The sequence below is a fragment of the Varanus komodoensis genome, unplaced genomic scaffold, assembly GCF_004798865.1.
Source record: "Varanus komodoensis strain SLA01 unplaced genomic scaffold, ASM479886v1 scaffold100, whole genome shotgun sequence".
NCBI lineage: Eukaryota > Metazoa > Chordata > Lepidosauria > Squamata > Varanidae > Varanus > Varanus komodoensis.
In genome coordinates, this window is record NW_025335270.1 from 1,024,789 (window position 1) to 1,052,584 (window position 27,796).

Below are 27,796 nucleotides of genomic sequence, written 5' to 3' on the forward strand. Positions count from 1 at the left end.
AGAAGGGACATGGGGAAGTACAGACCAGTTAGCCTTACGTCCATTGCAGGAAAAACAATGGAAAGGCTCATAATAGAGATCTAGTAATGCTAGATAGGAAAGGGAGGCCGACAGCCACACAACCCGGCTTCTGCAAAAACAGGTCCTGCCAGACAAACCTTGTGGAATTCTACGACAAGGTTTCAAGATGGCTAGATGGAAGGGATGCAGTGGATGTAGTATACCTGGATATCAGCAAGGCCTTTGACAAAGTGCCCCATGATATCCTGGTGGAGAAACTGAGGAGTTTTGGGATACACCAAAGCACTGTCCGGTGGATTAGGGCATGGCTGACTGATCGAAAGCAGAGGGTAACCATTAGTGGGGAATCATCGGGATGGCAGCCAGTGACAAGCGGGGTCCCCCAGGCCTCTGTCTTGTGGCCAATCCTGTTTAATCTTTTCATCAATGACATGGAAGAAGGTGTGAACAGTCTGCTGATCAAATTCGCAGATGGTATTAAAACTGGAGCAGTGGTCACAACTGAGGAGCAGGTACTCCAGATCCAAAAGCATCCGGACAGACTATGGAAGTGGGCAGGAATCAACAGGATGGCATTCAATGTGGGTAAGTGCAAGGTTGCATAGCCAGAAGTGTGGCTTCTAGATCAGGAGAGGTATTACTACCACTCTATATGACTCTGGTGCACCTGCAACTGGAGTATTGTGCTCAGTTTTGGCCCCCACATTACAGGAAGGATATAGCCAGGTTAGAGGCAGTGCAGCGTAGGGACACAAGGTTGGTGGCCGGTTTGCAGGGGATGGGGCATGAGGCGAGACTGAGGGAACTGGGTCTCTTCAGCCTGGAGAAGAGGAGACTCAGAGGGGATCTGTTGGCGACATACAGGTAAGTGAGGGGGTGTCACATGGAGATGGGTAGAGAGCTGTTCTCCCCTGCAGAGGAAGGCAGGATGCACTCCAATGGAGCCAAGCTCAGGGAACCAAGGTTCCATTTAGATGCCAGGAAGCACTTCGTGACAGTTAGGACCCCGAGGGTGTGGAATGGGCTTCCACGGGAGGTCGTTGAGGCCCCATTGGTGAGGGCATTCAAAGATAGGCTAGACATGTGCATGGTGGGCATGTTGTGAGCAGAGCCGGCTGGAGCCGGGGGTCAGACTACATGGCCAAGGAGACCCCTTCTGACTCACTCTGTTTCTATGTTCTTTTGTTTGGTCCGAAATATCCATCTCTTCATATTACTTTAATTCTCACAGTACATCAGATACAGAACAGAAAAAAATGGATTGGCAGGAGCAAAGAGCTACTGAATGGCTTCCAAATGGGATTTTCAAATGCATTCTGCCTCACCATAGAATTTCTCCCAGCAGAATTGGCGGTTCCTCCCATAGCTAAACGCTAATATATTTAATAGCCCAAATCCTTAAGAAAACGCACAGCTGCTGGATCTCTTTTATCACTCCTCCATCAGTCCACTTTTCTCTCCCAGCCCCTCTGACTGGGAGAGCCTTATTTGATTTATACTGTATCTTTCCAGAAAATACCTAAGGCAGCTTACATACATGCATAAATAGATAAGTATATCAGCGTACAATACATGCCAATGCAAACCACATTTTAAAAACCAAAATTGCAGCAGCAGAAAAGAAATATCGATAGATCTCAATAAAAATTACAGAGAAAAACCACAGTAGTTTTAGCAAAAAAGCAATGGCTGGGTTTGTGTGGCATGGCAAACCATGGTGGGTGGGTAGCCATGGAGCTTTGCTGTGTCATCGGAAGTCAGACCATTTCCTATAACGTAGTTTGCTCTAGAGATTGCTAAACTCACAGAGTTGTCTTTTCATCCAAACTCAGGAGACCAGTTCCATTGTGGGTTGTGGGAAGTGGTGAGCAAGCCACTTGGCAAGAGCTCCCAAAATCCCTTGGTGTTCTCGTGACCTTGCCTGAACAGCCAGCAGTGCCAGCCTCTCCATTGATACCTCAGTAGTGCTTTGAAGTGACCATAACTAAATTATTACCCTTTAAATATGTGCACATCTGCACACACGCAGGGTGGCAGAATTGTACACAACTGCCCTTGTATTTTTATTGTCTTTTGCAGGCATGCAACAAGCATTTTCTGTTGCACAAAATGTGGAGTCTTACCTGGCTAACATCCTGGTAAGACTGTTGTCAAGGTGCAGTAGATAACCTCCATGGGCATTGACCAAATGAGATTTGCACAGCAGATCCTACCTTTTTTAAGGAACATGTGCCAATATGTGAGACTCAGTTGACTATATTTCAGAAGAATTATCAACTGAAACCAGAGATATCATTGAGGAAGAATGACAAAAGATAATTCCTGTAGCAAAAGTAAAGAAAAAGCCTAGATGTGTGACAGAAGAAACACAGACAGGCAAGATGCAAAAGTAAACATTGACAGAAATCAGGTCAGACTCCTGAATGAAACTTTTCAGTGACTATCACATAGAGACAAAAAGAACTATAACAATGACTAGTGCAAAGAAATAAAGAATTAAAACAAGATACCACTTCTAGAAGAGCCAGGAAATCCAAGGGAAATCCAAACCTAGATTAGGAATGCAGGGTTACTATCTAACCAGGATAAAATAAAGAGAAGGTAGAAACACTGTTCAGAAGAACTATACAGACTCCTTTGAAGAGGAATCTTATAAGGAAGCAGCTGCGATATTAGAAAATGACAAGAAAGGTGCTCTGAAAGTGCTTGGGAGGAATAAAGCGCTCAGAACAGTTAGAATACTGACAGAAAAATTCTGAACTACAGAATCCAAATCCTAACAAGAACATGCTGACAAACATGGAAGACAAAGCAATGGCACGCAGACTGGAAACATTTGATATGCAAGGAGATGTGAAAGAATGTAGCAACCATAGGACCATTGCTCTACCCTTCCATGCCAGCAAAGCGATGCTCAAGTTTGCAACGAAGAATATTGCCCTATATGGAGCAAGAAATGCCAGATGTTCAAGCTGGATTCTGGAAAGAAAGAGACATTCAAGATCATACTGCAAATATAGGTTGCCTACTGAAGTGCACAAAAGAATTTCAAAAGAAAATTAGTCTATGCTTTATAATCTACAGCAAAGTCTTTGACTGTGTGCAGCACTAGAAGCTATGGATGATCCTGAAAGAAATGAGTGTGCCTCAGCACTTTATTGCCCTGATATGAAACCTGAATCATGGAATGAAGATGGAGAAACAGAATGCTTTCCCCGACAATGATGCATTTTATGTCCCTGTCTGTTCAATATTTGGCTGTCAAACTTTGGGCATATCATATGACAAGATTCACAGGAGAAGACAATAGCGCTAGGGAAAGTCAAGGCAGAAGAATAGGACGACCCATATGAGATGAACTGAGTCTATAATCTTGAAGTCAAGCCTCAGCCTTGAATTAGCAACAGCTGAGCAGTGCTGTCACAGACAGGACATCCTGAAGGGCTTTCATTCTAGAGTTGCCATGAACTGGAGATGCCATGATGTTAGGTAACGACAACAGTACAATCAGACCCTGTGCCTGCCCTCTGTCCAACCAGAGACAACTGATATGACAGGGAATGCAGGAGCTTGAAAAAAGAATGAGAAAGGCTTTACCCATAGCTTTTCTCTAATTCTTCTTGTCAGTCTCCAATGAAAATGAAAAAAGCTGAGTCAATCAGGCAAAGGTAGATAAAGCTGTGATTCATTGCAAGACAAAATGACAAGGTTAAATTTTGGAATTTGATCAATTCAGGGTTACACTATTCTATACTTAAATATGAATTCCAATCCCTGGTTCATTATGGCAATAACACTTTGAAAATATTTTCCAAGGATCCACACTTGTTTGGACAAATTCTTTTTGTATGAACATTCCTAAATGGCTGCTAGTTTCAGTTCTGGAGATCAAGCATTTACCGCACAACTTGGTACCCAGAAAAGCACCAAAATTACTTAAATGTAATCTTGTCTGGAGATCCCAGCACTGGAAAAGTTCTTTTCATTCATTAATCATTTCATCTGATCTGGAATCAGCCTTGCAGGGTGGGGGTCCAGTGTAAATGTTTCACTGCATTAAAATGGGGACAAACATCCAGACCCTAAGAATGGCAGGTGAATTAGTCTCTTGAAGATCATTTCAGGTGACTTTGGTGAACAAACTGAAATCTTGGGCAGAAAACATAAAATGTTTGCCAGTGAACAAGTTGCTTTTCAATGGGGAAGGACTACAACCTACTCATGTGCTTTCCTATCTGATTCATAGAAGTCTGAGTAGACTGTATGCAGTCTTTGTGAATTTTTCTTCTGCATTTGAACCACTAGACAGAAAGTGCTTATGAGAAATGCCTTTTTGTACTTGCCACAGCTTTTCCCCATACTTTCCCCAAATTTTCTTCTTTCATTTGGGAGATAACTATTTGCAATTTCATTTAACTGTTGATGATAGTCCCTCCAAGGTGCCAAGCAAAACATTGGAAACTACCATCAGTTTGGCACCCCGCCTTTCTGCACCCCATGTGCAACTTATTTTAGGTGAACTCACGCAAGTGCACACTTGCATACTTCCATGTATCCAAAATAGCAAGCATCGCCTGGACCCTTTCACAGCAGGCACTACTACAGATGTCCCTGTCAAAAGTATAGATAAACAAAGAGAGATTTTTTTTAAAGCAGCTTTTAAGAAGAATGGGAGTTTTGACAGCTAAGATCTCAACATGAAGGGTGTAGTCTACTTGCCCCCCTCCTCCTTATGGGTAAACATGGCTTTGGTTTCTCTTAGCAGCTTACTTTTTGACAACTGTCAGGAGAAGCCCAAGCTCTTGGCACTCTCTCAGCCAAAACACATGAGGTGTGTTTGCACTCTTGAGCAAAAACCTCCTCAAGACATTGCCCAGGCGAGGCGTGCAATTTGGGACCAATGAGAATGTGTGCAAGCACTGTCAAATTGAAGACAGTGAAAAATTATCCCTGCAGGAGGAAGAAAATGATTCAAACAAGGAGGAAGGCTGCAGAAGGTGCAAAAGGACTCACAGTCGCAGCAGGGAGCCAACAATGATGGCTCCACTCTGCCATTTGGGCACCAGTGCAGTGGCTCGCACTGACAGTGACCCACACAAGCTTGGCAAGCCGGCAAAGGGGGCTTGCTGCTCTTGCCAAATGGCTCACACACCACATCCCTTCACCCATGATGTGGATGTTTGCCCAGGTTCAGACAACACGTCCACCCATCATGGGTGGAAAAAACCTAAAGCAAGCCCTGACTGGGTAGGGTGGCACTGTACCCATGAATAAGCCGCCTCCAGAAAACTGTCCAGGTTCATGTAACGCGACAAGCCACTGTGTCTTGTCACCCACAATAACTTTGTGCGCCATGGAAAACCAGTTGGTGCAGGTGGCAAATGGGGCACAGTGCTTTTTAGCTATCCTTCTTTATATGCTATATGTATACATATAACAGATGTTATTGTAGCCACAGTGTTTCTTCTGGGCTTCTCCCAGCTGCTTGTCACTACATGCTCCCTTATGCCATTCCTCTGAGTTATTAATAAAGATACAGAGCTGTATGTTGAGCATACTCTACCAACCAAGTGTAAAGCTGCACTGGATTACGGAGGGTGGTGAAAAAGCAGAGCTTCTGAGTCGGCCATGAGGGGTGGCAAAGAGGAGCCAGTGGCCATCTCCAGATTCAGCACACAGCCCTCCGAGACAAGAAGAGGAAGTGCCAGTGATGGCAGAATTCCACTTGCATGGATTTGCAGTAATCCGTTGCTCTCCTTGTGGGGAGAGAAAGACTAAGAAAAGGTGTTCATGATCTCTGCTTAATAAAATGATTGTTGTTTGGTCCAGTCTGCACATCACCTGTGCCACTCCAGCCCACGTTTGGGGTCTCACGGGTGCCTGGCCTCATCCCTCCTTCCCTACACAGGCCAGGCAGGCCCTGCTGAGCGGCCACGAAACTTTTCTGGACTGCATGGCATGTCACAGGTTGTGGTGCCTGGACACCTCTTCTGTTCAATCAAAAGGCCAAATGTTAGGAACAGTATTCCTGACATTTGTTTTAGTTAGCCATGGACCAGAATGCTGTACCATTATAATAGTGGCAATTTTGTTTCCATGGCATCTTAAACTGTCACTTGCTGATGCCACATGTGGAAAGCTAAATGAACCCTATGTAAAGTTTATGGAAAAAGATTTTGCGTCTCCAAGAGAAGCGTGATTTCAATTACAGTCAACACACAAAACATAATAAATATCTGACAAACTTCTCTGTTGTTTACCTCTCTTAAAAGAAGCAGCAGGGAGCCAGTCTCTGAAGTACCTGGCCAATTTCTCCTCACGCTAACATTTAGGGGCTCTGTTCTTTTCATTTGCTTTTAACTCACAGCATCTGCCTTTATTTCCAGCTCATTCCCTGCTTTCCCCCTCCTGAGAGGAAAAATGGTGCATTATCAGTTGACTGGCACCATGAAAGCAGCAGCAATTAAGAAAGTCACATGGTGAAAACCTTTCTTCTCTGAGAGCTTGCTGCTTCCACCCCTTCCACTTGAAACACCCTTAGAAGAGCACTTTGTTCAACCCTAATTTTAGAGCAAGTGTCATTGTCCCTCTGCCTCCTGGACGAGTAGCCAGCAGCAGCAGAGACACTTCCGCCCAGGAGTCAACGATGCCCAGGGCAGTGCCAGCTCTGGGGCCTCCTGCCCCACTCTTAGAACATGGGGATGGGAAGGAGCTGCAGACCGGCCCGGCCTCAGAACAGACGTGCCGAAAGAGCACAAGCAAGCCACTCTGCCCTCCACAGCCAGCACCAGAAGCCATGCCTGTAACTGGAGATGTGGGGGCAGAGAATCTGACGCAAGTGATCAAGCAAGAGAGGTGAAGGGGAGAATTCACAGATCCAAAGGGACCAATATGGCCATTGAGTCCAACCCCCTGGCAATGCAGGGCACCAGTTACACCATCCCAACCTGACCATCCCAATGGTCTCAATGTTCCTTGCATGCATCCAGTGCAGAAGAGCACAGAACCCCTCTTGGCTGAAGCACATCAACGAAACCAGCCTCCTGCTCCCAGCAACCAAGCAGAGTGAGAAAGTAAAAGGGAGGCAGAGCTTCCAGAAATCATTGCTTCAAGGTACCTCACCTTGGGAGAAGCAAGGGAGGTCTGGCACGTCTTCTGGGAGAGACTGGACTTCCATGGAGTCTGGGCAAGGAAGCTGGTGGCCAGGAGTTCCTCGTCCCTGCCGTAAAGGATCATCATCTGGCCCCACAGAATATAACAGCCCTCAGAGGCCGAATTGCACTGCAACACCCTGCTGAGAAGGGGCAGGCCAGCAGGGGAGAGACACTGAAGCAAGGGCCACAGAAGGGTGCAGAGTGGCACCTCTCTTGCCCTTTTCCTCAGAAGCACCTGTTCCACGCTGTGCATTCAGATCCAGAGACCTTGCACTGACTGACTGGGTTCTCGCCTCTTGCTTGCCCCCTTTTGCCCTCCACAGACCACCGTCCAACAGGTAAGGACACAAGCCCATTTCTGTGCAGCCCACAGGAGATGCCCAGAGGATGGCAGCAGTGGTGAATGGAGTGTCTCCTCAGTTCTGTGTGGCTGCCCACCTGCTTGATCCAGGCAGACTGCTACTTCTTGTGGTAGAGCAGCCACTGTGGCGGACTGGTTGAAGCCTTGGCCTGGGATTCAGGAGATCCAGGTTTTAGTCTCCACTGGGCCATGCAGTTCACTGGATGCCTTCGGGTCTGTCACAGACTCTCAACCTGATCGACTAGGAAGGTCCAAATAGAAACTCAACTCAAACAGATGGTTGGGCTTTCAGATTTGTTGCCGCTGCTCCCTGGCAATTCCTGCCCTGTCAGGATTAGTCCCTGGTGGGGAGGGTTGGGTGAATAGCTGCTGTTTTCCCTGGGCTCAGCAGGAGGAGGGAATGGTTTGCTCTTACAGCATTTTATTGGTTACTTGCTTGCAGCTGGATAGGAGCCTAGGCAGGAAATGCCCTAAGAAATGGCAGGTAGGCCTAGGACTGACTGCTAGCTGGCAGCCCATTGCTAGGACTGAGGTTAAAAAAAGAAGGATGATGGTGGGCTTTTGTCTCCCTCTGAACTTGGGACAGACCAAAGGTGCTTTGTGGAGCAGCTTTTCTGGACTGCTACTCTCGGGAGACGCACCTAAGTAATGTCAGCTAAGCTTAGCAACTCTTATTCCTGCCAGGGTGATATGCCAAAGATTCTGCAGCAACTTGGGAACTGGGGGTGGTGTTCTGCTATATTGTTTAGCCCCCTTACCTTGTTCCTTGTCCTTCCCTTTCTCTTATGTTTTAGTCCTCCATTCCTTTCCCTTTTATATAATTCTTGAGGGCATCCTCTTCCCACAACAATCTACCTGGACAATCAATACCCAAGACCTTCCTCCAAGAGCCATTTCCAAGGGAAGCTTGAAGGGAAGCAACAAGAAGATGGCTTTCTTAATAGTGCTGTCCGCCCCCCCCCCCCCCCACACACACACACAGCTATGGACTAATCTGCCATCTGAGGCCTGCCCAGTATCTACTTGGTCAGCTTTTAGCTGTCAGGTTAAAATAGCCCTTTATGCTGAGGCAGTTACAGGCATACAAGGATATCAAGGCTCTTGAGGGACTACCCATCCCAGGTGTTTTGCAGGTCCACTCTCCATTATATATTGTTTTAGCTGTTTTTGTTTTTACATTTTTGTATTTTTGAAAGCTTTTATTGTATTTATGAACTGTTGTAAACCACCCAGAGAGCTTCTGTTACTGGGCAGTGCAGAAAATATGATGGTGGCAGGGGTGGTGGTGAGCTCAGACATACCAGCCAGAAATGGACGGCATCGAGAGCAGAGAAAAGAGGAGCTGGACTTCGTTGCCGTCCAACCCTCCCTGGCACCTTCCAGCCCCCAGCAAAAATTATAACAGCAAACCAATAGTGCCAATTAGCTATTCCCATTGCACCCGAAGGTGAGGAAGGCGTGCTTGCCCCCTCTTCCTTCACCACCCCTCTGAAGACCGACAAGCACTGCAGCCAGGCTCAGCACTGTGGTAGAGGAAGCCCACACAAGAAAGCTCTCTCTTGGTTTCAGGATGCACCCCCCTGGACCATGCTTGCAGACCACAGGTCGCCAGCTTCCATAGCTCTCCAGAAAGAAGCCCCAGTGAACTCAGTGGAGTTCACTTCTGAATGGGGATGCATGAGATTATGGCGGCAGGTGACACACAGGGGGCCACCGGTGATGATCATTCTCCTGGAAAAGTACTTGGCACTGAAAAGGTAGCACTGTGCATAAATTGCCAATACTGGAAGAGCATCGTTCCAAGGTTTTCTCAAAATCCTCACAAGTAGCCCACCTCAGGACCCCAGACACAAAATACAACAGAAGCTTTTTCTTCCCTAGTCCATGTACAGACACAAAGTCAACATGCTTCGCTCAGGTAAGCAAGAGGGAATCCGTGCCTCAAAGTGTGACTCACCTTCCAAATTTCTTTGCCCCAGTATGGGCTGGCTAAGTGCGACTGTGGCCCACGCCACGCGTCTCCTGCCATGGCACCGACTCAGATGTGTGCGGAAGACGGTGGCCCAGTGCATGTGAACCCTGTGCTCTCCCATAGCTCTCTATATAGCGCCCCATCCTAGGCTGGCTGGCTGGCTGGCTCAGAGATGACCGTGGTTCATCCCCTTCTGTCTCTCTGCTGTTGAACAGGCACTCCTTTCAGCCAGCTCTGTGAATTGTTCCTTAATTGTTTCCTTGTTGCCTGCTCTGCTGCACATGCTGACACTGAAGCAATTATTGTTGGTAGGCATCCAAAGGAGAATGAGGTGTGGTGGTGCCGAATTGCGTTTTTTTCCAGTAGGAAGACTCTCCCCGCACCGCCTCACATGCCAGCCTATCTGACTAGGGGGATCTGGGCTTATTGCAGGCTGTTGAAGCTGTGGTTGCTTGCCTTAGTGACTTCTTGGCAAAAGGCTCCTTCTTGATGGAAGAACTAGACGCATTCTTCTGGGAGCATCTGTGAGTTCCCCATACTCACATTCACCCAAGGGAATGATGAAGCAGAATGGCTATTCATTGTGTGTTTCTCCCATTACAAGCACTACTCTTGGCATGCTGTGTTCATTTGCAGGACAAAGGAAAGTCAGCCTCATGTCTACAGAGAATGATGGATAGATGGAATATCAATAAAACAATGTCTCACTGGTCTAGAGTTGCATGTGGAATGGAAGGAGGGGTCCGGCCTATAAGTCTGCACTAAAATCAAAGGTAAATCACATGGCTACATCTGCTTACTTCTTTCCATGATAAAGTCTTCCTTATTTTAGTACAGATTCTTCATGTGCGTATCCCGAATTATTCTAGTAAAATCAAACCTAGGCAAAAAGTACCTCCTGCACTTGGATGTCTAATAGAGAAGGTCACGCCTGTTTCTCTATGCCCTGACCCTGAAGCTTGCCTTGTTATGCGAGATATGGGTGCATCTTTGAGTTACCTCTTGACAGTTCCTTTTGTACTTACACTTAGTACTCAACATGTGCACTCCTTGCATCTTATCTTTTCCTTTAGATATGGTAAATCTCTGGGTCTCAGCTGCACAATTTCTGACTGCAAATGGAGATCCACATGAATGACTACTTCCCCATACAAACACACCACAAAATACAAAAGAAGCTGCATTTCGGACCTCCCCTGGTCACTGCTTCCGTATCTGCTAACAAAGGGGATGATTTAACACCAGACCAGCCTGAAGATGAGTCAGCCTGCTTCAGGTGCCAGATGCTGCGATACGATTAGACATATGATCAGAGGCATTATGCGTGTATCTCCCATGTTCCAGAGCTGGAACAAATGTGGGGAAGGAGCAGGAGAATGGAGGTGAGGCAAGGTGGTTCTGTGTGTCACAGTGCTGTGGACCTCTTTAAGGCACAAGGAATTCCTTTTCCACAAAGGAGTCACGGTGAGCCTGGAGGAAATAGTTCGGAACCATCCAGAGGACAAACAAACCTGGAGGTGCTTCCGGACAGATGACCCTTAGCACTGCGAGAAATGAGAAAGCGCTGTGCAGCTTTCCATTTTACTGCCTTCACAGATTTATGCCAAGAAGAGAATAGAAGCTTACACACCTTCCCTGTATTCTGGATGAGCACATGTTTGTTCTTCCTGTCATTGTTGTTTTATTATACATCTGGCATTTAAGTCACCTAGACATTTTATTGGAAAAGTGAGATCAAAATCTGTTAAACACACTATGCATCTACACCTGACTGGCTGCTTGCAGGTTTCATCACTTAATGAGTGCAACCATGAGCGATGGCTCACATGTGTGAACAGGACAGCAAAGATACCCTGCTACCAAGGAAGCATGCACTTCCCCTCTTCAGTGAGTCTCATCACACATTCAAATGCCACTTTTTGAGCATGCAGTAATCAGACCTGAGATTCAAGAAGCACCATCAAGCTGGTTCACAGGTACAGGTAAGAACCAATTTCTGGGGGAACAAATCTGGGCTGCTTTTTAAAGTTTACCCTGAAAGGTGCTAGACTGCAGATGTAAACGCAAGAGAGGCAGCTTTCCGATATCATACTTCCACAGGCAGATCTGTGTGCTGTTGAAGGCTTCTGGGATGTGACCCTCTATCCACTGCACAATGCAAAGAGGAAAGTACAGTTCTGTGTGCCATGCCTGGCAGAGTGAGACATGACACTGTAGACAACAAAGATGAGGGCAGACGGCAGGGAGCAGACAAGGGCATGAAATGAATCCTAGTATCAGCAAAAGGGCAAAATGGAAATGCAGGCACATCCCAGTCTGTTCAAGTCGGCCCAGCCAAGTAGCAGGAACATTCTGTGCATTAAATAGAAGCCCAGCCACCAAGAGGGAGCTAGTCTGAGGCTTCACCTACCTTTACAAAGAGCTCAATTTCAGGGTCCTTCCCTTCCCCATTAGCAGGAGACGAGTCCGTCATTTTTGGCCTCCACAGGTGAGGAGGTGCTCTCCTTACACCATCAAACAACGGAAGCTTCCAGTTCAACAGCAGCCAGACCTCCTTCTATGAAAAGTGTTTACAATGTTTTCTTCATCTCCTCTAAGCCACTGCTGTACTTTTTTGAAGCTTCCACTAGCACAAAAAATAATTATTCCCTAGTTAAGAAATCAAGGGATTAAAAAATAGAATGAAAAGAATGAGGAAGGAGAAATTGCTGCAGTTTGTAAGTTCATGGGAGTAACAAGTGCTCCGGTGCTGTGTTGTGTTACAGCGTGCTCATCTGTCAGAGCTCTGGCTTACTCTGCCAGCCCAAAATAGCCTTGTGCAAGAGAGGAAGGTGGGGTTAACTCACAGGGGAGGAGATCTTGCCATTGGTACCTCGGAACAAATAGCCTCTTTTCAGTATTGCATGGTAATCTCTCTTTCCTGCGTTTCCCTTTCCTATATGCTTCCATGCAATGCTTTTGTACAACAGCATGATTACTCTTTCCCCCTAGATTTTAATTTCATTCTCAAAAGTATATTCTTTCTGTTACAACAGGGGTGACCTGAACAGAGCTTGGACACTTGTGTTTTTGCAAATGCTGAACGGATTTTCCAGCTCAAAAACTAAAAACAATAGTCTTCATCTCTGCCTTCCACCTTGCAGCAATTTGGCATATATACCCAACAAAACAGAATGGAGTACTTGAAGAAATATGAACATACAAAGGGCTCTGCACTATGGCCTGGGCACTAGGGAACAGCTGGTGGCCAGAGTAGGTATGTGGCAAGCAAGGCTGCTGGACCATGTTAAGGGCAGAATATTTTGCCTCAGGGGGGGTGGGGAAGAGGATGGTGATACTCTGTCGCATCAGTTTCCTCTGCATGCACATTAACAAGTGCTGCCACAGAGAAAAGAGGCTCCAGTTCTGCATGCTTACCTCATCCTGACCTCGCAACAGGCCAGGCCTCAGCGAGGGGAGCAGTGCGGGGGAAGAGCTGGTGTCTTCAGCCTGGTAAGTGGCACTGGGAGAGCAGGGTGGGACTGAGTGCATGATAGGGAATGGAAGAGTTTGCGGCCAGGCCACATGGGAAGGAGATGACTAGGGAATTCTCTTCTAGCTCACATCAGTACCCAAGCTGCGGAAATTAGGGATAAAACACTCATCGTTTGTTTGAGACAAGTGGCTTGAGCCGCTGACACACGTGCTGAACCCAGAAATGCCTGTCTTGGCAAGATCACTTGTGCGTCGTGTGTTTATTTCACATGGAAGCGGGCAAGTGACCACATGGACAGGCTCCACCGAAAGGTCTTGGGTTTGAGGCCATGATCTGGGCTGCATCAGGGTTATGGCTTAATCTGCTACGACTCCTTGTGCGCTTTGAACCAAACACAAACACACAGACAGACACCTGGGAAAAGGGAGGAAGCACTTATCAGTCTGATGTCTGCAGCTGTGGCCATCTGTGCTTACTTAACCTAGTAAAATTGCTGTGTGTGGTATTCATATGCAATGACAAAGAGACTGAGGAGAATGAAGCATGTGTTGTGAGCCTGAGCAGAGTGGACAAGTTTAATTAGGCAAAGGGGATAAGGCAGTGTTACAGTGTTCCTGAAGGCCTAAGAGAGAAAATGAAGAATCAAGGGGCATGATGGGACTGACCCAGACTGAGGTATTTTTGCACAGCAAAACCGAAAGCCAGGAGTGGTTGGAGAATGGAACATAAAAGATAGGATAAGCCCACCCTGTACCATCCAGAGAGAGAATGGGATGTGGTGAACATGTTTTTCCAAGATAAGGGAAGACCAGCACATGCTACGTCTGTGTCTTGCTCAAATGAGCTCACTGTTCAATCCAGTCTGAGCTGGCTGATAGCGTAAACTTTTTGAGACATAAAATGCCTGGGCTTTCCTTCTCCCGTGTGTGCCAGGACAGCGCTCCAAGTGGTCACCCACAGTCCCTGCCAACATTTGATCAAAGCTGGAGGAGGGTCTATTGGTCGTGTGTGAGTATTGGATGAATGCGAGTGTGAATGGGGCCTCTTGATATTGTTGCTGAGGATTGCTGAGCTTGTATTCTTATACTTTTGTATTCTTTATATCATAGAATAAATGTTACATGCATAGTGTTTAAAACCTGATCTGGCATTCAGTCTCTCTTTGATAAGAGTCTTCCTGCGAAGCCTAATAGTCTCCTCTTTACTGGATCAAGGACCATTTTATTTCGGTCACAGCAGCATTTCAAGAACCTGTTTGAGTTGTGAAGGGGACCCCGGGGGGCAGATGATGCATGTATCCAGCTGAAAAGTTTGTGAAGAATGTTGGGGTTAGGTAATTCAGTCTTTAAAACCAAGAGTAGCTCCTGTTCACTTTGGGTGAGTTAAAGGGATGGCTGGATCATTTTCCACATCCTCTGCAAGTTCCTACCTGGTCTGGGCACTGGTCTGGGGCACCAGATCCCCCAAAGAGGGCACAACAAAACAGTAAACTCCATTTATTTAAAATAAAGGAAGCAACAGAGGATCAAACTGCCAGGAGTGAACTGGTATGAGCAAACACAAGGCAAATACGACCACAACTCCCAGTCACATGACCAAGGTAATGGAACTTCCAGGATAAAAGTCGAGCAGGTGCTGGTCAGCATGATGCCTCCACCTGGAAACAGACCTGAGGCAGAAGAGAGCACTCAGGGAGTGCGCAGCTTTCAAACCTGCTCCTCAAGAGGTGTGCCTGGCCCTTACACTTTATCCTTTCAGCACCAGGCCAAAACTTCACCCACTGTTTCAAGGGTTGAGGGCTTATTATGCAATTGGAAATTTATTGTGCCATTACTGATTCATAAGCTGTTCTGAGACCCATTATGGGTAAAGATAGGGTAGAATTTAAAAAAAATAAAAGCCCCATCATAGAAGCCCCCTCCTTGGCAACAGGAGAAGACCGGCAGCCAGCCCTGGGGGTACCCACTGTCTCCCTAGGCATCTCTCTCCTCATGGCTGCATCCCAGTTGCATGCAACTGACATCAGCTGGCCTCAGCAACAGAGCAAGGCCAGCTTTCCTCGGGATGGAACTGCCCACTGGAGAGTACATCACCCGATCTTGCCAAAGGGTATTCAAAGGAGGAAAAAAGAAGGCTGATTCGCCCATTGAGCTCCCACCTTCTCAGGGGCGTTTGCCTGAAGATCTAAAGGAAAGGGGATGGTTCTGAGCTGAGCCACAGGACCAGTGGGGGCCCTACCATTAGGCAGAGTAAGTAAGTTGCCTCAGGCACTGGGTGCTCAGAGGCAGGGTGTCTTCCTGGAGACTGTGCAAGTGTCCTGCCCTGCCCTCATGCTAGCCTATTGCCCTTAGATGTGGTGAAGGATGTGGTCAATAAGATCCACCTGCCAGTCTGACCAGCTTCAATATATAAAGTGGGGAGCACAAAGCACAGCTGCTAATGCTATAGAGCATCACTGGTCACAGGATACCCCTGTTGAGGCTGGTGGGCACATGTGGCAATTTGAGAGATTTATTTATTTATTTAAAACTTTTTAGCCCCTCCCTTACTGTAGTCTCAGGATGGTTTAACAGTAAGACAAAAATAAAATAAAACACAGCATCCTAATCAAATTCTTAACCAGTCAATGCTAAAACCCATATTAAAATAACACTCAAACCTTAAAATATTGGGAAAATAAAAAGGGTTTAGCCTGGCGCCAAAAAGAATAAAGTGATGGCACAAGGCAAACCTCTCTGGGGTGTTTATTCCACAATCGGGGTGCCACCACAGAGAAGGCCCTTCTCCAGGTAATCACCCTCCTAATCTCCTTCAAGGAGGGCTCCCAGAGAAGGGCATCTGCCCAATATCTTAAGGGGCAGGCAGGCACATATGGAAGGAGATGCTCCTTCAGGTAACCAGAAATGGTCCTGGGCACCGCCCAAATATGGCTCCCATGGGCGCATGGCAAAGGGCAAATAGCCTGCCCTGAAATCTCTGCCCCTGCAAGGCAGAGGCAGGGCCAGCATCTCTCTTGAATCCACCCTTTTCAGCACCAGTTTCACAGCAATCCCAGGTGCTGCTAAGAAATGCGTTAATTTTCTTTCCACAAAGCAAGAAGGGTGGGCCACTTAGTGTGTACCAAGAGGCATGTCCAGGGCAAGCTGATGCCCAGAAGCATGATGTTGCCTCCCTCTGGAATAACACCTGACATAACCAAGTGTAAGGGCTGGGCTGTGGGCAGCAGGGAGCTAAGCAGAGGCACCAGGGCCCAGGTCATACAGTCTAGAAACTACATGACCACAGTCCAGTCACCAGTCAAATCCAGGGCGTTATCCAGGGCAGCCAAAGTCAAGCCAGGTGCAAACACAGAAGTAAACAAAGTGTAGTCCAGATAGCAAAGCACAGTCAAAACAAGCCAGAGATTGGGAGCCAAAACAATAGCATGAAGGCAGGAATACTTTTGGAACAAGTTCCAGGTACAGAATCAAGGTGCAGGAACAACAGACAGGATCCAGACACCACAGAGAGCTTTAACACACTGAAGGCCGATACTACTGAAACAGCTTTTGGAGGGACGAGCCACTTCTTAAAGTGCTCTTCCTCCAGGACTCCCAGGTGGCGTTCATGAAGGCCCTGGCAGCTGCAGTGGCGTATGGGACCAATCCTGCAACCACCAGGGCTGTTATTCTGCCATTTGGCCAGCAGGAGAAGCCCTGAAGCTGCCCAGATCCAGACACCAAGCCATATGAAACCTAGGCACATCAGAAAGCAACACTACTGATAAAGTGTATCCAGCCATCCAAACTCTCAAAATTAAAAAAATGGTCTCGATGTGGCAGGCACTATATAAGCGAAGCTTGGTAATTTATTGACAACAGCCCTAACTTGAGATGTTTATGGCCACAGCGACTTTTAAAGCAAGAGATCACTGCAGAATCAAGAAAAAGCACTTCACAAACTCCAACAAAGTTTACAGGTTAGTAAAGGCCAGCAGGTCACCTGCCAAATCCAAAAAGAAGAAAAACCAGCAAAGTGAAATAAAAAGGAAGAACAAGTGTGGTGATTGTATTGTAGTTTGCTAGAAGATCCAAGAGGGAAGCGGACAATCACAACAAGCAGACAAATTGCAGCTTATAATGATGCTCATGAAACTACTTGGTAAGGAAGTCAATCATGTTCTCCTGCCAATCGATGGGAAAAATTTGACCACTGTCAACGCCCCCCCCCCGATTTTTTTTAATAAGGTATGCAAATTAGGCAAAATTTTCTTCATCAGCTGATGCAGTTGACCAACTTACCAGGTGATAGACATGTGGATATCAAATTACTATTAACTAATTGGACTCTGATAAGCAAAACCAGTTTAAAACAGTCATTTTATGACTTTTTTTAAGGCTAAGGTTTATTTATGTACTGCTTCTATTTTATCCTGTGTTGTGTACCCTTTCAGAAAAACAAGTATAACTATACATCGAGTCATCTTAATTCACTTTAAAGTACATGGGAAATTGGTGGATATCTCCTGAACCCCATGGACTACTGGTGAAGATGTGAAAAAAGCAGCACCTGCTGTCCAGTGGCCCCCACTGCTGGCCCAGTCAGGGCACAAACAGGCAAGAAGGCGTGAGGAGAACCACCTCCTTTTAAGAGCTGCCTGTGCCTTACTCATCTACTGATGAAAATAAAGGGTTAACCAGTGCGTGTATCCCTGACTAACTCTCCGGGAGTACTGCTTGAACCATTCCTCTGGTGATAGACTCAACATGTTAAAAACAAAAGACTAAAATTGTTATATGATTTGGCTCCAAATAGTCTTGTTTTCCCCTTGCAACATGGCACATATGTTACAGATCAAGAAACTTACTTTTGCGAAACAAAACATGACAATTTAAATAAATGACAAATTATTGTTCATACTGTAGTGGTACCCTGGGTGAATATGAATACAAGAAAGTAATTTGTAACAGATTTACTTATTTATTAAAAATACACACTAGCAACTTTTAGAGTCTTAGTACATTGCAGCAAAAAGAACAAAGATTTGGCCACTTTCCAAGACCAACAGATTTACTGAGTAATAAGTCTTCCTGGACTACAGCGACAGGCACATGCATGTATGCACACATGCATAACCACGTCTTGCACAAATATTCATCTTCCCCTCACCCGCTTTGACTTTTCCACAGTGTGTTGTGCTATGGACTGGAAATGAGGTGGAATTAATCGGCGTCGATCCAACTTGATATACATAGGATACTTGACACTGTGAAGGTGCAAGGTTTTTTTTTTTTTTTTTTACTGTGGCACGCAAGTTAAGTAAACAAAACCAAAGCCAAACTAGTACTTGTTGCTCATCCCTTTGAGTTAATACTTGGTAGAGACTGTTTTGGCAGCAATTACAGCAATGAGTCTTAGTTAAGTCTCTCCGTTTTGCACATCTGCATCCTGCAAAGATGGCCCTTTCTCCCTGGCAAGACTGCTCCAGCTCTGTCAGGTGGGATGAGGACCACTGGAGAACAGCAACTTGCAAGTCTTGCCCCAGAACTTAATCCAAGATCTGGGTTCTGAAGGGGTCATTCTAAAATATTTGGGTTCTTATTCTGAAACCACTCCAGTGTTACTTAGGCCGTCTGTTTAAGGTCCTTGGTCTCTTATCGCCCTAGAAGGTGAACTGCTGCCCCAGTCCCAGGTCCCTTGAAGAATGAAACAGGTTTTCATCTGCATTGCCCTGTGCTGGGCTCTCTCCATGTTGTCCTCAACCCTGATCTGTTTCTCAGTCCCTCTCTAGGAAAAGCATCGAGGTGAATCTGTCCCCGTACTTCACCGTTGACTGTGTCACACATGGCATGGAGCAGGGCCAAAATGTTCAGTTTTGGTCTCATCAGCCCAGAGAATACTGTGCAGCATGTTTTTGTTTTTCAGCATGCTTTTTTGCTAACTCCAAGTGGCCTTTGATATGGATTTGTTTCTGCAAAGGCGTTCTTCTCCTCCTCCACTTCCATAAAACCCAACTCTATGGAGCATCTGGGTGAAAGTTGTCCGATGGAGTGTTTCTCCCATCTCAACTAAGGAACTCTCCAATGCCCTCAGAGTTACCATCACCCTCTAGGTTGCTTCTCTGACTAATGTGCTCCTTAAATGGTCAGTGAATTTTACTGGATGTCTGTCTCTAGGCAGAATCATGTCTAAGCTATAATCTTTCCATTTTGTTATAATGAATGTAATAATTTTCAGGAGAAGTTCATAGTTTGGGATTTTTTAGTAATGCAACTCTAGTTGGTCTTCACAATGCTGTTTGTTAGATAAACTCCAAGAACTCTGGGCCTTCCAGAAACAGGTGCATTTGCTTGAGAACATGTTGCACTGGAACTGCTTGCAGGTGGACTCCAGTGAACTACACAAAATATGAGACTTCTGGAAACAGTGGGTTCCACTAGAGCTTATTTAGGCATGTCATAGCAAAGGGAAGGAATATTTTTGCAACCAAATACCAGTTGGTTTTGTTTTGCACCACAAAATATGTTATACCTTCACAATGTTGAATATCTTGTATATACCAGACATAACAATGCCAATTCAATTCTTTTTAATTCCAGATTGTCATACAACAAAATGTGGATAAGTCCAAGGGCTGTGCAACCATATATACATAAGTGGCATATATTTATTTGGAAAATTAACATTATACAATTAAGGTGCTAAAATGTTATGCCTCTCTATCTCTTTTCAAAAACTTCTAGCAGGAAAGCACTTTACTAATATTTAAAAACTTGATTTAAAAATGATCTAATAAAATGGTGTCCATCAACTAAGTGGAAAGAAGGACCACAGCAAAAATATAGGATGATGGCATTGTGCAAAAGCCCCATGAAAAGTGAGTGAATGAATCATGGCAATTCCATCTAACCTGTAGGTAGAAGCACACCGGGTTTCTTCCAGACTTCTCTCTTCTTCCTGTAGGCGTGATTGCCATCCACATTTTGTAAGCCTGCAGACTCTTGCGATTTTTTGAGGATTCATTTAACTGTTAACCCTAATTCACAAATGTGTACTTCTCTTGTATCAACACTTCTCCTGAGTACGCAGGAGGTACCACTATATTTTTATGTAACCCACTCTGGCTTTCAGACAAATAGACACTCAAGCACAGGAGCGTGCTATTAGCAGTGAATTGCTGACGTCTTTTACTGCAAGCCTTGAGTCAAGTCTCAAGTCTTTACTTTCAAGCCCATGTCAAGCCATTGCAAGAGTCAAGCCTCTTTGCACATCTCAAGAGCCAACTTTAACAGACAGAAGGGAAGTGGTGGTGAGCTGTGTGTGTGTTGTGGGGGTGGGGTGGAAGAACTGTAACTCCCCATGTTCCCATCTGCACTTCTCTCAGTGATGCATTAAAGCCTTTACTTCAATCATGATTTATTTAAACAAACTTGTGCTGTTATTTGAATTTATCAAGATTGCTATTTAGAAAAACAATTTTCTCGACATGATTGGCCCTAGCTTGGTGCTGTAATTCTCCCTAGAAACACAAGGGACCAGAGCAGAAGCAGGAAGCAGGAGAAGTGCAGTTGCACCTCCTGCCAAGGAGAGCAAAGTTTGCCAAAAAGAGATGAAGCCTTCCCCCTATGCAGGTAGTCCCCGAGTTACAGACCAGTTCTGTTACTGAGTACATCCTTAAGTCAAATTTGTATGCAAGTTGGATCACATGAGTAAGCTAAATGTTTGTCTTGGTACATTTTACCTTTCTATGCATATAAAACGCTTAAGAAACACTTCCATATTCACTAAAACATCTTAAATACACCTTATAATTGTAATAATTATAAGAATGAAGCAGGGCTTTTTTTTGTCATAGAATGCACCGGAACAGCGTTCCGGCACCTTTTTTTCAATGGATTTTACGAAGTGATTTTGAAGCAGAGTAGCAGATCAGCAGCAAACATCATTAACATAGTGCCTGCAGGCTGTTATTGTGTCCGCTATCTGATAGTGAGAGATAGCTGCTTGGGAGGCTGCTCCCCTGCTGATCCGCTTGGGATTGGTATGTGTGCTTACTGCCGGCGGGGACATGAGTTCCGGCACCTTTTTTTTTTTTTTTTTACAAAAAAAGCACTGGAATAAAGTAATACTAAGGTAACTACAGGTACTGAAGAGAGAAAGAGAATGTTTATCTATGTGTGCAGGTACATAGTATTGTAAAAAACAAATACAATATTTCTTAAAACAGTTTAAAACATTATTACAAAGATCTGTATTATAACCTGCCCTCTCCGTGCCGCCAGCCCCTTGTTCCTCCCTCTCACCACTTCCCTCATACCAAAAAGCATCTTAATCATAAAAACAATAGAAATCTCAAGTCAAGTCAAGTCAAGTCACTCGCTTGTTGCTCCTGAGTCAAGTCACTGATGTGACATGAGTCAGACTTGGGGGTGAGCCACTCAACTTCAGCCCCCAACACTGGAGAGACATAGAAACATGGGGGGGGGAAGTGAGTCAGAAGGGGCCTGCTGAGCCATCTAGTCTGACCCCCTGGCTCCAGCCAGCTCTGTACATGTAATCTCCAACATGCACACTTACCATGTGTGAGTGTGCTGAAGATCACCATTCCATGTTTGCATTCCTTGTTTCCTGCACCCGCTGTTCTCTAATACTACCGCTAACACATGGGAGACCACCCAAAAGGCTTCTGAATTAAACTCAGCTTTTCTGCACTCTGTGACTGAAGCAGAGGCATGTGATAAAAGAAAAAGTGCTGCTGGGCATGCATATGTGCCACATCATGAAGATGTCTGTTAGTCAAATTCATATTTATTTCTATTTGCTCTTTCTAAAATGTATTATTGCTCTGATAGGCCACCTGAAACCTCAACACCAACTGGTGGTGGTCCACAGAACCTCAGCTTTAGCTCACCACAGATGCTGTGAGGGAGGGGCACTGCTTGACACCCTGACCTTTGGTCTCAGGGGTGTCTCTGAGCTCTCCTGGCGCCCCCCCCCCCCCCGCTATTCAACATGTCCATGAAGCTGTTGGGTGGGGTCACTTGGATTTGAGTGTTTGGTGTTAGCAACATATGAATGACACCTAAATGTATGTTTCCTTTCCATTTCATTTTACAGATGTTGTCAAATACCTGGAGACATGTCAGATTGAATAAGGTTAAACAAACAAACAACTAGAAACTGAATCTGGACAAGACTAATGTGTTCATGCTGACTGGAGAAATGACCATCTGTCTATATCAGAGAGGTACACTCCTCTTGAAAACACAGGTGTGTTGTTTGGGGATAGTTTGGACCTGGCCTTGACTTTGGATGCCCACATCTTGGTTGTGGTCAAAAATGCCTTGGTCCAGCTCAGGCTGGTACACCAACTTCACTCATTCCTGCTTGACACATGCCTTAGCAACATAGCTGCTGGTTCTTGCACTGTGATCAACATAAAACTGTTTTTGATGCATCTTTGAGAATGAATGCAGAAGCCTGATTGTATATATGGGAAGCATGTGATTCTCTTGTTGACAAGGCTGCACTGAATTCCCATTTGTTTTCAGGTGCAATGCAAAATTGTGTTAATTACTGTTAAATGGCCCCTGTGTCTTAGCAATCTGCTGCCCACCACCACACACCACAGTGGCTTAAGGTGTTGTGTTGTTTGATAGGATATAGCCTGGCATATTATGGGGAATGCTCACATTATTACTGTAGGGTACAAGTGTGCCAAATAAGACACATTCTGAATCAAACTGCATCAGTGTAACTGCTCTAACCAGCGCAAGATGCTCTCCCACCCAGACCAAGCTTGCTTTATTATCATTTGCTCAACCTATGCAAACGTTTTACTGCATTTAATCCAACCCCCAATGCACATTTCACTTGCTGAACCAAAAGGCTTTTTAGGAGTTCATTGTTCCCATTTCTAACAAAAAAATCACTTGTGGAGATGTAGAGGGTAAGCCCCTTGTGGGCGACTGTGTAATGTTCATATGGCAAGTTTGTATTTAAGTTTTAATTCAACAGTTGTGCTGAACAAGATGTTGAACTGCTGGGAGTCAGCCCTTATCCAAACTCAGTTAATAAGCGTTGGGTTCCTCCTTAAGAGATTTAATTTGGGCACCTATTAAATCCATCATTCAGTGTTACAGGTTTAAATTCTCACTACCTTGGGATGGAGGAGGAGAGTGTTTTGCGATGCTGCTTTGTGTAATTGCGAATAATTTTCTCAAAAGATAAACATCGTGAGATTACCCTTTAATTAGTAACATGATCTGAAGAATGCTTTTGTGCCAGAGATTATGTGGGAGGAAATCGTTTTAGCAGATGTGCCTGAGTAAAATAGACAGGATCAGGAATGCCGCTCCCGGGGGGCGGGGGGGGGGGAGTTGATCCAGCGCAGCTGGAGGCGACCACGCTGGAGGAGGTCGTAGCAGGCTCGCTTTGCAGCGGTAGCACAAACTCTCGGCGCCCTGCGGGCCCTGCGTCCTCCCGGCCGCGCCCCCCGGCTCATCGCCCCAGCCCCGCCACTCGCCCTGCAGCCTCCCAGCCTGTGGCCACCAGCTGCAGAACTGCAGCACGTGAGGAAGCAGCCGGCGCAGGTCTTTGAGCACCGAGCCAGAAAAGGCCCGGCGCTCGGTGTCTCCCCGCGCAGTCGGGCGCCGCAGGAAGAGCGGCCCCTAACCAGCGGCAGGATCGCCTCTTCACCCGCCCTCCACTCCGGGGGTCCTGCAGGGCCTGTGGCGATGTTGGCGGCGGCGGGAGCAGGGCAGGAAGGCTGGTGGGAGAGACGGCCGCGACCTAGGGCGGGAGAGCAGTGCTGCGTTGGCCGCAGGAGGTGTGCCGTGAGCTGCTCCTGCTGTTCTGACGCCAGAAGGGGACGCCCCATCCTGTTCCCTATGGCCTTGCTCTTTAAATATCTGAGCCGAAGATTTCGACTTGAGAGTTCATTCGTAACCAAGTTTACACAGCTCGTGCTTATTTCGGAGGGATTTAGTACTCCTTACAAGTGTTGGGACAAAATGAGCGAAAGCTTTGCTGCTAGAAGCCTGACACTCCAAACAGCTTTAGACTTCAGATGCTACACGTCTTACTTTCCACTTGCACCTCAGAGGGGCCTGTCCTGAAAGGCCTCTCCTTGGGAGGAGCACTCTGAGAGATGCTACTGGTTTACCTGTCCTGAAGGGTCTTTCTGGATTGCGTTGTTCCAACACCACTCAAATACTCCAATGTGCCTCTAGCATACTGTGTATGCGACACCCACCTGGCCTCCCACTGTGCTCCATACCCTGCATGTCGCTGGTTAAAGAAGCACCCTGGACAGAGTCCATCTTGGTAGGTCCTTCAGGAGCTGCCCACATGCTGCATACATTTCCTGTATGTCTGGATCAAGTGTATTATTGTACACCCCCACTGGACTCTGAAAGGGTAGTTTCTTCACTCTCGACCCAAGCAGGTCAAGTTTTTGCTCCAGTGTTGCTCACAGTAGACTGCTGAAAATTGTGGTTCTGCTGCATTTATATCCTGCTTTTTTTCCTCTTGTGAACAACCCAAGGTGGTTTATATATCTCTATTGTATTCTCACAACAACAACCTTGTGAGGTAGGTTAGGATGAGAATGAGTGGCTGACCCAAAGTCACTGGTGAACTTCAGTTCTCCCAGGTCTTGGCCCAGCCCTCTCATCACCATCGTGCCACACTGGCAAAAGCAGCCAATGGAAGTATGATGATGTGTTCATCATTTTAAGCAGAAAATTGCCTCAGTATTTTGCTTTGATCAGTTCTGGTGACAAATCTTAATTTTAATTTTCACTAAAATTGAATCTAAATTTGTAATCAGCATTTTGGTACCACCCCTCTCTTAATGGCTAAGACTGTGAGTGTTTTCATGCAATATCATTCAAGTGTCAATGAAACATCATCTCACATTTGTGCTAGGGTAATAACTTTTTCTTTTGATAAATGGAATTCAGAATATTCTGGTTGAGAACAACTAACATTCTCGTCTTACTACAACAAATAAGACTGCTCAAGGTGACCAATTTGTTATCTTATCAATCCAGAACTACAAAGGATTGTATTACATGATATAAATTGTGTAAGCTCTGCAAGAGTTTCATAAACAGAGTCATTATCAATTGGACTTTAAGAAAGCCAACTGAATATGATCATGTCAGCCCATTAATAAAACAGGAAGGCAACTGCAGAAATGGAGTCATTGCATTCTGTGCAAGAAACCTTTGTTTCCCTCATCATTAAGGTGCTATCAGGTTTAATAGGTCTGAGCTAAGCAGTGCTTGACAGCAAAGATTAATGCAGAGGGTAAGGGTGAGGATGAGGCTGATCACATCACTGCACAACAAAGAATCCCCCCACCCCACACAAACATGTGTGTGCGCACACACACAAGAGTGTTTTGCTTCTGCAAAGGTATTCAGACAAGCGGGCCAGCTTGCACCATCAGTTCTGGCCCATTGTGAGGCATGTCAGCTATGGCTATTGTGTGTATTCAGACAACAGTGGGCGAAGCCCATGGCTCATTGTGATAGGTGGACCTGCTGGAGGGTGGGTTGCTGCTGTGATTAACAAACCACTTCTAACCTGAAAACAGTTCATGCCACCAGGTTGGTGACTCTCAAACTTCATGAGCTAATTAGCATCTCCTGAACTACAGAAAGAAGTCAGCAGTGGTAAATATTAAAGCCTCTCTCAGTAGCATAGCTATTTTCTCTCAGCTATGTATGATCTTAAACTTGTTTGCAAAACAGAAAGTTTGTAATTGGAGACATGGATGTAAGGAGCTGTCATATACTGAGCGAGACTGGATTTTATTCATTGGACTGGTTCAGACATAACCCAAACTACAGATTATGTGGACAAGCCAATGTCTCCCACCAGGCTCAAACATTCCCCTCCTCTGACATGGCTACAAGGAAGCCTTTGAAAGCTTTCGTTTCTATTTTAGATTATTTGCAGCTTGCAGATTATGTATCACCCAAACCTGACAAAATGTGCTTATCCTGAGCACAATTTGAAGCTGGCTTGTTTCAACACATACATGGGGTGTTTGCATGTGAGGATGCAGAGGGGTTAACTTATAAAATCTACCAGTGAAACGAAGCTAGGAAGGGCAATTTCCCTTTCCCTACAGAAAAATCAGGTTTTGAAATTACAAAATGGGACAGTTGTGGAAACCAATACAATGAAATTCAAGAGAGTTTCATGTAAAGTCAGAAATTAAGTATAAAACCTCAAAGGATCAAATGGCAAGCACAGATAAAGAATGGGGGAGACCTGGCTTGGCAGCAGGACATGCCAAATGCATTGGGCAGTCCTCAGGGAAAGGCGTGGCTCAGTGGTAGTCTGAACAGGTCACAAGTTCAATCTCTGGCATCTCCAGGCAAGACTCGAAAAACTTCTGCCTGAATCCCTGGAGGACCTATCAGTGTCAGCAATAGATGGACCAATGTCCAACAGATGGACCAGGAACACATGGACCATGTAAGGCAGTTTCCCATGTTCTTGTGATGCAAGTGCACTCATAGGCTGCAGAGCGTGCAGATCAGAAAAGGATATGAGCCCACTCAGGATTAGCCCGAATGCAGCAGAGGAATGAGAAACCATGCAGAGCGAGTTGGGGATAAGACTTCACTCTGGTGCCGCTTGCTATAGTTCTTGGTATCACATTTTAAGGAGGACACTGGCAAACTGGAACTTAGCCAGATAAAGGTGACCAGACTATGGGGAGAGTTAGAAACCCAAGCAACAAGGGAAGGTTGGAAGAACTGGGTATGCTTAGTTTAGAGAACAGCAAGATAAGCACTCTTCAAATATCTGAAAAGGCTTTCATGGCTGGTTTAATGTTTAGATACAAACAAAATATACTGCTGTCTCTGGTCATCAAAATTACAGAACATGTGAGTCTGAGCACAAATAGGGAAGATGCTGGAATGTATAGTGTGTGTTTGTGTGTGTGTGTGTTTAAATTTCCAAACCTATCTGTTCAGATTATGATTGTAGGAAAACAGTTTAAAATTTTGGTCTTTTATCCTACTGTTTACAACCACAGCTTCCAGGGGGCACTGTATCACTACATTATGCTATTAGCTTGAGAAACTGAGTGAATGTAAAGAGTTACCTAATGCCAAAAACTGAACATCATTTACTCAGTGTGGCCCAGTTCTCCCTGAAGGAGTTTAGTCTGTGGCAGAGGTACACTACTTCACTCAGCAAGGGGGGCTCACATGATTTGATACTCCCCTGCCAAAACCAACTGTTTCCCAGAGAAGGAATAAGAACATAAGAAAAGCCCTGCTGGGTCAGACCAAAGGTCCATCTAGTCCAGCACTCTCTACACACGGTGGCAAACCAGCGCTCAGAGGATGGCTCAGAGGAGAACGGGTGAAGTTCCAGAGGACTGGAGGGTGGCGTCAGTGGTCCCAATTTTCAAAAAGGGTAGTAGGAGGGACATGGGGAATTCCAGACCAGTTAGCCTTACATCCATTGCAGGAAAAACAATGGAAAGGCTCATAATAGAGAGAGATCTAGTGATGCTAGATAGAGAAGGGAGGCTGGCAGCCACACAACCCGGCTTCTGCAAAAACAGGTCCTGCCAGATGAACCTTGTGGAATTCTATGACAAGGTTTCAAGACGGCTAGATGGAGGGGATGCAGTGGATGTGGTATACCTGGATTTCAGCAAGGCCTTTGACAAAGTGCCCCATGATATCCTGGTGGAGAAACTGAGGAGTTTTGGGATACACCAAAGCACTGTCCGGTGGATTAGGGCATGGCTGACTGATCGAAAGCAGAGGGTAACCATTAGTGGGGAATCATCGGGATGG

General features: G+C 45.7%; 1 protein-coding gene and 1 long non-coding RNA gene across 8 annotated transcripts in view; one reads left to right on the forward strand and one right to left on the reverse strand.

Moving 5' to 3' along the window:
* CLIC5 (chloride intracellular channel 5) overlaps positions 1-27,796 on the reverse strand; it is a 108,468-nt gene that overhangs the window by 44,830 nt on the left and 35,842 nt on the right. The window contains exon 1 of one of the 6 annotated variants that reach the window (XM_044419230.1): positions 11,919-12,524. The exons of 3 other annotated variants lie outside the window; for them this stretch is intronic. In XM_044419230.1, coding sequence (XP_044275165.1) covers positions 11,919-11,981 — 63 coding nt within the window. In that variant the 5' untranslated portion in view covers positions 11,982-12,524. Of the gene's footprint in view, positions 1-9,493; positions 10,148-10,533; positions 10,638-11,918; positions 12,525-27,796 lie in introns of those variants that run through there. 2 more of the 6 variants (XM_044419234.1, XM_044419229.1) reach the window with 2 other exon arrangements.
* On the forward strand, positions 6,599-22,094 carry LOC123017730. Of its 2 annotated transcripts, XR_006413657.1 has the most exons (5): positions 6,599-7,513; positions 10,145-10,281; positions 10,582-11,490; positions 12,544-12,764; positions 22,080-22,094. It is a non-coding gene; the product is annotated as an uncharacterized LOC123017730 (long non-coding RNA). The 2 variants fall into 2 exon arrangements; XR_006413656.1 differs by lacking the exon at positions 22,080-22,094 and having other exon boundaries at positions 6,611-7,513; positions 12,544-14,126.